Source organism: Gymnogyps californianus, chromosome 2, assembly GCF_018139145.2.
Source record: "Gymnogyps californianus isolate 813 chromosome 2, ASM1813914v2, whole genome shotgun sequence".
In the NCBI taxonomy this organism is placed as follows: Eukaryota; Metazoa; Chordata; class Aves; order Accipitriformes; family Cathartidae; genus Gymnogyps; species Gymnogyps californianus.
In genome coordinates, this window is record NC_059472.1 from 58,121,807 (window position 1) to 58,133,291 (window position 11,485).

General features: G+C 35.5%; 1 protein-coding gene across 2 annotated transcripts in view; it reads left to right on the top strand.

Annotated features, from left to right (window-relative positions):
* The window catches only part of CEP192 (centrosomal protein 192), a 73,415-nt gene extending 62,940 nt beyond the window's left edge, over nt 1-10,475 (top strand). For both annotated transcript variants that reach the window (XM_050891712.1, XM_050891713.1), the window contains exons 40-43: nt 3,586-3,707; nt 4,615-4,738; nt 5,209-5,267; nt 9,994-10,475. In XM_050891712.1, coding sequence (XP_050747669.1) covers nt 3,586-3,707; nt 4,615-4,738; nt 5,209-5,267; nt 9,994-10,132 — 444 coding nt within the window. In that variant the 3' untranslated portion in view covers nt 10,133-10,475. The remainder of the gene's footprint in view (nt 1-3,585; nt 3,708-4,614; nt 4,739-5,208; nt 5,268-9,993) is intronic.
* The last annotated feature ends 1,010 nt before the right edge of the window (nt 10,476-11,485 follow it).

The following is an 11,485-nucleotide window of genomic DNA, read 5'->3' on the forward strand; positions in this document are numbered from 1 at the left end:
TGTAGACACAGATTTGTTTGTGTCAGACACTAAGTGGATTGGTTTTATTTTTGTAAATAAATAGCAAAGTAACTGACCTTTGCTATAATATGTACCTTAATGCAATATTGGAATTTTCAAATATGCATATGGGAGATATGGATGTGTCTCTGAAATAATCTGTTTGAGTATTTTATCAGAGTAACAATGTAGGTGGGGGTGATTTTGAGATTTGTACATGGGCGTGACTGGATTTGAGCGCTCCTTTGCTCCCCTGTTGTTCCTCAGCTCTAAGTTTATGGGGAGGCTTGGAAGGAGGGGTTTGGGAGTTAGAACTGGTTTTCTGTCTTGTCTCTCCTTAACTTGCTTTTAATCCCTACCTCACCATCCATACAAGAGTAGTCTACATAGGACAGAGAATTTGCTACTATTAGGAAGAATTAATTCTAATGATTAGTTAAATGAGCTGAATGTGAAGAGCTTTGTATGTTCAGTATTGTGTGATTGCTATTTATGCTTTGCTGTCCTCTCTAGAGAGTTTGACTTGGTTTTTCTAAGAAGCCCAGATAAAGATTTGGGATCTTTCTTTAGAGTACCAACCCTGTTTCAGTAGTAGGAACCTTACTTGCCCTTCTTACTGGGGTACCTTACCTTTTATTTTGTAGGGTCCTTGTTCTTCCCGGTAGTTAATTGTGTTGAAAAGGGGACTTGTTAAAAAAGTATGTTAAATAACTTCTAATTTTGGCATGAAGAATGAGACCTGTATAATGTTTGGTTTGGGAGGGGTTTTTATTCAGCTTTCATCTAATTCTTTGAACATAATTTTCCTTAAAATGGGGAAAATGTCTATGTCATTTGTCTGTTTAAAGCTAGTTGAAACTGAAAGAAGATGAATTCTTTATCAGAAATCTAGAGTTTTGAAGAATTCCTTTCTTAAAACGTGACTAGTTGTCAGAGTTGTGTAAATCTTTGAGCAGCACAACTTGATATTAATGTTTTTGAACTGCCGTGTCAGATTTGTTCCTCTTGATTTTTTTCAAAGCTGTTAACGATTAGATCTTTCCAGCGTCTCTTTGCGCATATGGGAAAAATTTTGTGGAAAAGACTTGAAATGTGTCACGATCATTTTGAAAAAGAGTTGAAAGGGAAATACTTTGTTTATCAACTACATAAGGAACTATACATCTGTTTGGAAGAGGGGTCAACACAGAACCTTTACTTAGATTGTTGCAGCTTTTTAATCAGATCCACTTTTAGGCAAGAAGACAAGTCAATTATAATCTATAATGTCCTAGGGATCAAGAGTTTAGACTGTGTTACTACAACTTTGAAAAGGACTTGGATCCTGCTGGGTTTGCTGAGGCAGAGGGCTATGGCTCTGGTTAATGTGACTTTTGATAGAAAGAAGTGGGAAGGCTGACTGACTGTCATTGAGAGTGACTGAGTGCTATTTATTTATAGCACAACTTTATAAGAAATGAAAAATCTGGAAGAGCTCAAGAAAGAACTAAAAGAACAAGGTAAAGTTAGGAAAATCAGTGGCACTTACAACTTTCTTTTTTTTTCCTGAAAAACTGATTAACTGTGACTTTGATTATGCTCGGCATGCGTTTGCAGTCCCCACCACTGGAAACTGTAGTCAGGAGCTCAGAAGATCATGTCTCCAAAACTGTTCCCAGAGACAAAGAAAGGAGGGATTCTACGTGTGCTTTGCAGCCCCAATCTCTCAAGACCGGCCATTCAAACTTAGTTTTTTCTTTTCCTGAGAAACATTTGTTAGGCTGCTATCAGATATTGTTCTAAGATCATTGAGCCAACAATGAGTATCACCATTGTGCACAGAAGTCTTGGATTGGTATTTCGGTCTAATTATTGGTCCCTTCTGGGTGAAACGGGGAACTAGCAAGAACTTGCCCAAAGGCTGAGGCAGCACCCAAGTTCTGATTGCTCCTTTAGCACGTAGAAAGTTGAGGAATTCATAAAGAACCCCTGCTATTGTTTGAAGATATTATAAATGTTAAGTGCATACCAGTTTTTAATTTACATGGTTAATGTACTTTAGCTGTGTAACTATGTAACTCTTTAATGCATCATTTTGCAGCAAGCGGAGCTGAATTTCTTTATACTTAACACAAAACATACTGCTAAGAGTCCTGATTTGATTATTATTATCAGCAGTACAAAGCTTCATCTTCTTCGAGTATCCCAGAAGTGAGAGGAGGAAAAATCTTTTTAAACTCTGTGAGCAAAATAATTCCAATTTTAAAGCTAAACAAATTTCTGTGCTCCTGAGGTGGCTTTGGAACAGCAGCACTCAATTGTAACCATTTGGATAGTGTTAACATACTGCTTTCATTTGAAACAGGAAAAGTCAGTACGGGCTATGGTAAAGCATGCAGTACTTCAAGATGCCCTTATAAAGACTGGGGGAACTTCTGATTGTTTTCCATAATGTGCCTTATTCTCGTGCAGTAAGCTTGCCTTATTGATAAATTAGAATTTGAATGATAACACTGAGGCATGACACCCATAATTTTTCGCTACATGGAAAATTAAAAGATCTTGAAACAAGACACATGTACAAATCCTTTCTTATCTTTATGTATTGGGTTCTACTGTGGTTCATGGGTTATTTGCAACTGAAAAATATTCTTTAAAATTAAGATTTTTTTTTTTTTTTCTTTTGGCTGCTGCTGTTTCTGACAGACTGATTAGCAGCTCTTTCAGTAGAAGAAATGAATGTCTAAAAGACAAGTTTGTCATAGCAGCTCTATTGGAGATTGGTCTATTTTTTTAATCTTCCCTGTGTAAGGGAATCAACTGCTTGTCTAAAACGTCAGCGCTGTTTCAAAAATAGAGGTAATGTTGTACGACCGTAAGCGTAGGAGATTTGGTTCTTTAACTTTGTTCAAGATGTTGTGACCCAAGGGGGTCCAAACAGTATCTGTCCAGATTTGTTAAAGAACACAGAATTTGAATTTGGCTATTTGGTGAAGTATTCCCTGAAGGTGATCTAGTCTCCTTGTGTTAGAGTACACTGAATGGGGGTCCTGATAATGGTGAATATTTTGGCCTAATTTCTGAATGTAACAAATACCATATAATGCATTATCAGATTCTGTCTCTCTGGAGAGACCTTTCTTTGAGAAGGATGTATTGTTCATAATACAAAACTTTTACAAAGCTTTTTGCTGTTGTAAGAATTCAAACTATAATGATGGCTTATACCTTCCTTCTTTCTGAGCAGTTGTTTAGCTGACTTTGCTGTTCTTGAGGCATATGAGCAGAATATCTGCAGAGGAATTGTTTTTTGTTTTGGATTTTAGTAAAATATTTGTTGCTAGCATCTTTCTCGAGATTCCACCTGCACTGCTAGTTTGTTGTGAACTGGCTTGTAACAAATAAAGTATTCATAAGACACAGAAGCCTGTTAGAGTATTCCTCCTAAACCATTGCTTCTGTCTCAATGATCCAGACTCTACTGTTCCTGAAAGATTATACTTTAAATAAAAAGTCTTGGATTGGGTAAGGGAAATTACTTACATACTTGAATACTTAAATACTTTTGAATGCAAAGATTAAAGGCTTCTCTGTTTTTGCCAATAGGGTACTAAAACAGAAAATGAAACTTCAATTGTGAAAGCTTCTGCAAGTGCCCTCACAAAAACTAAGCTTCCAGTTATACCAGAAATGAAAGCTTACTCTGAAGCACGTACAATTAAAGCAGGGTATGTATGGACAAAACCTGAAATGAGAGTCTGCAACTGGGTAAAAGGGGGGGAAAAAACCCCCAACCCAACAACCAAAACCTTTTTACCATTAGGACAGCTATGTGGTGGAACAGGCTGTGCAGAGAGGCTGTGCAATCTCTGTCCTTGAAAGTTTTTGGGATCTGACTGGGCAAAGCCCTGAGCAGCCTAATCTGACCTCACAGCTGACCCTGATTGGAGCAAGAGGTTGAACTAGAGACCTCCTGAGCCTCTTCTGACCTGAATTATCCTATGATTCTATGTTAAAGACTAAAGAATTGCAAAAAACAGACTTGCCAAACCTCTTGATGGCTTTGTATTGTTCAATCTCCCATGCTTTTTCTTTTCAGCTGAGTTTCTAAGTTGCCTAACTATGATTTGCTGTTGTAAATGAACTGGTATCAGCAGTAGAATCTGGTGTATACTTTTTGTATACTCCTCTTTTGGAGACTCCGTAGAACTGTGAAGTCAATTCTGAGAAAACCACTGTACTGCATGTTTTAACCTTGCTGTTCTTCAGTCTAAAGTTGATTTCCAGTTCTTTTGCTATCAGATGATGTGAATATGGCAAGGGAGTAAAATGTTTTGGTTAAACATGGCATCTCTGAGAAGAGTCTAGTTCTCTAGTAAAGCATATGGGGAAAAATTCAGATTGTGAAAATGTGTATGAGCAAATGTGCATATATTTATGCCACAGTGACGCTTTCATTATTCTTTCTGGCTAAAATGTATTGCCTATAAAATTTAAGGTGAGAGAGTTGATGCCTTCAGGATCTTTCCGTTTTTCCTGATTTAGTCTCAGAAAATACACTTGTTATCTTGAAGTATGCAATCCAGACCATACAAGTAGGAAATCTTAATATCTTAAATCCCTTTTTCAAATCAGACAAGATGAGATAATTCGAGGGGTATACGCACCAGAAGACCTGTACACTTTTCCTCCAACTAGAGTTGGGGAATCATGCACATTAAAGGTCAACTTGCGAAATAATTCCTTTACAACACACTTGGTAAGTTTGACAGACTTTATTTTAAATACAATTTCATAAGGCTTTTCAACAGTTCAACTGCACTGTTTTTTTTCACTCTTGACAGAAGATTGCAGTAGTACAAGTCTTAGTTTGTTAGTTTCAAAAGTCCATATTTGAAGAATTTTGCTGTCCTGTAATTTTTCTCTTTTCTTTAGTCTGACTGAATCACTGAGTGTATTTGTAATATATTTGCAACTGAAAAAAAATAGATTATAGTTTACATAGATTTGTTATTATCCTGTTTTATTTATTTTATTTTTTAACTTCATTAAAACATTGAGATGTGAATTTTTCTTACTGTGCACTGATCTGGGCTTGCTTTATTTTTAAACCCTGGGTCTGTGTAAAGCTGTATTTGTAAGTGACCTGATTTATCTTAAGCATGTCATAAATTGAATATGATAGGCTTAGATATAGTGCACTTTTAAGCATTTGGTATTAAATTGCAGCTGAAATTTGTAAGTCCCAGAGAGCCTTTCTACATCAAGCACTCGAAATACTCTCTAAGGTGAGTAATGCATATGCTAACATTCTCTCCTAATAAAAAAATTAAATAAGTAATTCAGTAAGATAAATATCTTCTCTAAGTACAGTGTAAAAATGTAGATATAAATATCCAACATTCTGGCTGTCTAGTTAAAGGTTTGTGTGGGGTTTTTTTTTGTTTGGGTTTTTTTGTTTTTGTTTTTTTTTTTTTTTTCTTTTGCTAAGCTATACTCTGTAATCTTGGTTAGAAGCAGAATGAGCCCACACAGTTATTTCTGCATCTGCCAATTTCTTCCCTGCAAATTGTTTCTAACAGTGCTGCTGCTTTTAATGCTAAGCCTAATGCTTCATTTAACCATTTGGCATGCTGTGCACAATCAAGTCATTCCTTCCATTTATACTTTCTGCACAACAGACCAAGCAAATTGCCTTCATCATGCTTCTAATTTGACAAACCTGCAGAGCTGCATCAAAGATTCTCTGCAAATACAAGGTTTGAGCAGCCAGTGGAATTGCCTGGTTGTATGAAGTATTTCAGCATTACCTGCCTAAAAAGAATTTTCAAGTTGGTGGTAACAATCCCTCAAAATAAACCCAGTCATCTTTGGAGTTCATTACAACAAGTATTTGACAGTCTTATTAGTCATCTCTTCAAGAAGTGTAGCATCTCACGTGCTCATCTGTAACAGTGGATTGTCAGGAAGACAGAAATGCAACCATTTTGTTAGAAGTCATACAGCGTACATTCTTAGTGTTTAAACAGGTCCCCATTTTAAAGAGAGGAAAACTAAGGGTATACAGAACAGAAATTATGAGCAAATTCATAAATGGAACTAGATACTCTGGCTCCTAATCTAGTTTTGTGTCTGCCAGTGATACTTAGCATTTATTTTAAAGACAGGGCTGTGGTGGTCTTAGCCACAGGTATTCGAGGTATTCTTAAGGCCACTTTTGAGTGCAAAGTGTTACAACTCTACTTAGGCATGTGTTCCAGTGTTTGTATTTAACTGGCATCTTTTTATTAAATATGTCACATCAGATGGCACAGAAGGGTTTTTTATGGAGGCGGTGACCAAGATAAAATCTATCCAAATAAAGATGACTGTCTAGATCTATCTGAGGCTGTACAGCTGCAGATAAAGGACAGGATGACTTGATTGTCCCTGGAAAAAAAGATGAGTAACTTCACTGGAAGACACTTAGATATTTCAAAAATATTCTTGAGGAATGCTGTAAAAGCTATTTGGTATATTTTTTGTGAGAGATGATAAACTTCTATTGCTTTTATCCAAAGTAGACTTAACAAGTTTAAAATTCAGTCTACCATTTCTAAAGGTTATCAACTGAAGATACTGCACGTTCTAATAACATTCTACAGCCTTTTTTTCTACTAACTTTGGCTGTTTTTTCTTCAGTTGTAAATATTGGCCTTTCCTAGCTTTTTTTAAAATTCATTTATCTGAAATTAACATAGCTCTCTGAAGAAGCTCTCCCATTTAAAAGCATAAAGCACAGAAGAATTACTTAGATGCTTTTTAAAAAGTATCAAAAGAACTTTTTAAAATGGCTTTTATTTGAGAATAGCATCAAGGAGGATTTCAAGAAAGCCAATGTTAACTCTTTCCTTCTGAACTAGGTTAACCGGGCATCTTACAAAGTAATGTTCAAAAGTAATTAGGTAAGAAAACTGTTTGCAGGAACTTGGAATATTAGTCTGTAAATAAGACTGTAAAAATAGAAAGTACCACCTACCTGTATTTTTTAACCAAAAAAGTGTCATGGAGTAAACATGATCTGTTGCATGCTCTTCATTTTGAGAGTCAAATTTGAAAGCAATCCTGTGTAATCAAGTTTTAAATCTGGATAATGGAGTCGCAAGTTTGTATTTGTATTTAATATCAGGAGTTTGACCTTCAGAAGTTGGTATAGTAGATTGCCAGTTCTTGTTCAACTGGTTATATCATCACAAGTACCAATACGTAGCACTGCTGGTTCCTTTACCACAGTTTGCTCAGTTGAAAATAGTCATGGGCTTTATTCAGAGACAGTATCTTGCAACCAAAACTGTAGCAAAAAAAAAAAAAAAAAAGGGATTTTAATTATCTTCACCAAATGTCTTAAAGCATGTATATTGTTTTTTAACCAGAGAGATGTCATTTAGCTAATATTGTAAGTCCTGCAAAGAATGGGTGGGAAGGAATTCCGTCTGGAATTTGCATTCAAAAGAGGAGTTCTATTTGTTGACACAGTAGAATTTTTTTTTTTACTGCAAAGGGAGTACCTTTAACAAGATGACTCTTAAGTGATATAAATATATGGATGAAACATTAAAAAACACTTGACTTTTTGAAAAACCTGTGGCCAAGTTCCGTTTCTGGAAGGACTACCAGGTTATGCCTATCTAAAAGAAGTTTGAAAACTAAGGTGTTTCTATTGTATTGCCTTCAGCAACCATCTGAAATAAGTTAATTACAGGGTAGTATATATTTCACATATTACTAAAAGGTAAAACTGTTTTTTGCTTGACTAATTCTTTTTGTTTCCAGTAGCCACCATTCTGGATGTCAGGAGTCACTATTCATTGACAATAGATCTGGTTACTATGGCTTAGATGCAGCTTACCCATGCTGTTCCTTTTAAACTTACCTATTGCTGCTATTGTGTTTAGAGGACTACAGTATTAGTTTGTCTATGAAGTAGGCTTCAGACATACCTGACTTCTCAGAAATACCACTTGAAACTGATGCAACAATCTGTAAAGGCCATGTAGTATTCATAGACTAATTGAGTTGCAGGCATAGTGAAAAGTTTGAAGTAAAGTAAAACTTTTTGTTAAGAGAAAAACAGTTAATTGCAGGGAAATTCTGGTTGTCCTGACACTGTTCTTCTTGACTGGTTTCTGGCTACTGTACTTAAGAAAAATCCTCCAGGTTGCTTCATTTCTAAGAACATTTATGCTATGTAGTAGCCCAAAGAGCTGTTGTAGCTGGAGTCTGAACTTTCCCATTTTATTAGTCGAAGAAAATGAAAATAGCAACTTACTGTTAAGTTTTTGACAGTATAAGTTTGAGTTTGGTTATGTTGTTCTTTTTGAGTAAGTATTAGGATTATGTAAGGAAGCATACATATATTATTTTGGAGATAATGATATAGACTTGTGCATCCCTCCTGACTTTCTACTGAATTTACTTTTATTTTTGTAAATTCTCAGGTGGCCTGGTTGTATGCAGCTTCAAACTCTAACTAAAATCTGTGTTTTCTAATATAATGCATCTGTTACGGATTAAATAGTCATACAGATGTTCTTCATTTATAAAATGGATTTTTTAAAATAAAGCTGAGTAAATATCTTTATCCCATATATTATAGGTGGATAAAGAGACAGAGCATGCCAGGTTTGTTATACAGCACTTGGCAATCAAGTATGAGACATGAAACCCTGATCTGGCTGTACTCCTTTGCTGTATTGTTGATTGTAGCTCAGTACAACATAATTAGTGCTTTGTTTTCATATTAACCCAATTAAAAAAATACAGTAGCATACCAGTCTTTATTCTGAAAGTGTGTACTCTTAAGTTACTTGATTGACCAGGATCTGTTTAAAAAAAAAAAAAAAAAAAAAAGAAAAAAAAATCAAAATACATTTGCTAGTGTGACTATTTTAGCACTAAGGATGACACTAAACAAATGAGGCTGGGATCAGGCTTATATGTAGGGCTAATATTATGATTTCCAAATGTAGGAGAAGGGTAAGAGCACAGACTGATTATGATAGGTTGCATTAGTGTAGAGGAAAGGAATATGAAAAGGTAGGACCAAAATAAGAAAAAGTAGGGAAAATAAGCACATTCCAGAGGACATTGGATAATGCTAAATACTGTTAAGGGGAGAAAACTGAAGCTACAATAAAAGAAAACAAAGCCATCTTTTCTTTCTTTGTCTTACTAAGTGATGCTGTTCACTTTTCCTTATTCCACTATCTGCCTGTTACTGTTACCTGTCTGTTAGTGCTGGATATTTCCCTTGGATGCCATGGAATCGAGTAGGCTGCCACTGGATTATTATGGCTGCCACTGCCGATATTTACAACTGCCACAATAGCAGCATTTCCAGCTTGTTGCTTGTATAGCTTACATTTTTAAAACATTCACACTAGGTTTTTGACAATTAAGACAGCCACCCATTACATTTGGTATGTTTTTATGCAATCTGAATAGAAGAGGAATTGTATAACGTAAAAAGATGTAATGTAAAATCTTTAAAACACTGAGGATGGGTATATTGACTTGCAATGATTCAGCAAAATATTTCGTAATGTGGAGGCAATTAGAAGTAATTGAAATTATTTTACTAGCTTCAAATTGGTGGAATTTCAAAAAGAATTGGTAATTTTAGTGTACTTAGTGTACTTATGATGTGACTTCTGAAGGGAAGAAATGTAGTAACTTTGCTCTAAATATAGTTCATGTACTGTCAATATTGCAAAGAGGCAGACTAAACTTATCTAGGTAAGCTAGCAGCAATAAAGTATTGTAGCACTTTGTATAATCAGTAGGAAAGAATGACTTTTACAATCAAAGTGCCTCAGAAGAATAATAGATAATCAAATCTATAAAAATAAACTTGATGATCCAGTGCACATCCAATATACTATTTTGGTGAAAATCAAAACTAGACAAGAATTTCTCTATCTGGTAGGATTTACTTGTTTATTAGCAATGAATATGCACGTAATTACCTTTTTACAGATCCCATCATTACATCAATGTGCCAGTCCAGTTCAAGCCAAAGGCAGAAGGAAAATTTGAAGGTCTCTTCGTTGTGCTGACGACCAAATATGGCTCAGTTAATATTCGGCTATGTGGTAAAGCTATTGCAAAAAAATAGTCAGAACAGTTTTATAACTGTTTATAATCATTTATAACAGTTTATGCCATTTAAAATATTCAAAGATTTGCTACTACATTTCCATACTAACGTCCTACTTGTTTTGCCCTGTGATGCTGCTTTGATGGAAGGTCTTCTGTAAGATGAATTATGGTGCTTGTTTTACAAATCTGTTTTCATAGCAAAAACACTGAGAAATAACGTTGTATGTTTTAAAGTTATCATGTTCTAATTTATGTTTCTGCACTTTTGTTGAAAAGGGAAGTTTTCTATTTTTGCATTTATTAGGAATAGCTAGATACTGATATATTTTAAGCATTGTAAATACAGAAATAAAATCTATGTGTTAACAGTTGATTCTATGTGATTTCTGTCTTTGGTTAGAGGATTCCTTGCTGTAGGTAAGGGATCAAGCTGCCTACTCTTAGGCAATGCTAATTTTTTGGGGGGGCTTTGGGGAGCAGGGGAGGGATTGCAGTACAGAAGCTGACCTGTTAATATCACATCTCCATCTGGTAAAGCTGGGACCAGATCGATGATCTCACAATCAGCCCCTAACTTTTTACACAGTTCAGTGGCAGGCATAAGCATTGTTTTTTAACTCTAACATTGTGAAAACAGTGTAAATTAAACATGAGCAATACTGCCTTCAGCCCTCCAGAATGATTCATCTAACCCAGTATTCTGTCTCTAACAGTGGTGAAAAGATGTTGCTTTGAGAGATGACATAAGCCTGGCTGCTGCCTTTGGTTCACTTCGCTTGCATTTTCTCAGCATCCGCAGTCATTGGATTAGGGATGGGAGGTAGATTCCCACCTATCCCTTTTTTTTTTTTCTATTTATGGACCTGTTTGTGAATTTATCTGTTCACCTTTTTGAATCTTGTTGACACCTTGTTTCCACAACTTCATGTGGTAGCAAGCTCTAAAAGTTCACTGTGTGCTCTTATAACAAAAATTGTTTTTTGTGTGCTAAGCTGGCTTCTTTCTAATTTTGTTGAGTACTCTCCAGTTCTTATATTGTAGGATTCAGTGAACAACAGTTCCACGATCAGCTTACCCATTGTTACCATGTCCTTTGTACCCTTTGGCTCTGTCTGCTGTTTTATTTCTGTAGCATGGAGCTGTATGTCTGAAGTTGCTTTAAGCTAGAAATGTAGCTCTTTGACAGCATAGTTCTGTCATAGCATATGTACGTTATTCCTTTCTTCACGTTGGTAGAAGTGAGTGAAATTCCTTTCTATATGAGATTGTTTGTTTAACTGCATTTTCAAACAACTGAAACTTGAAAAAACTGGGAGGAAAAACCTGAAGTACCCAGTGCATTGCCTTTCATACATGCCACCAATATTAT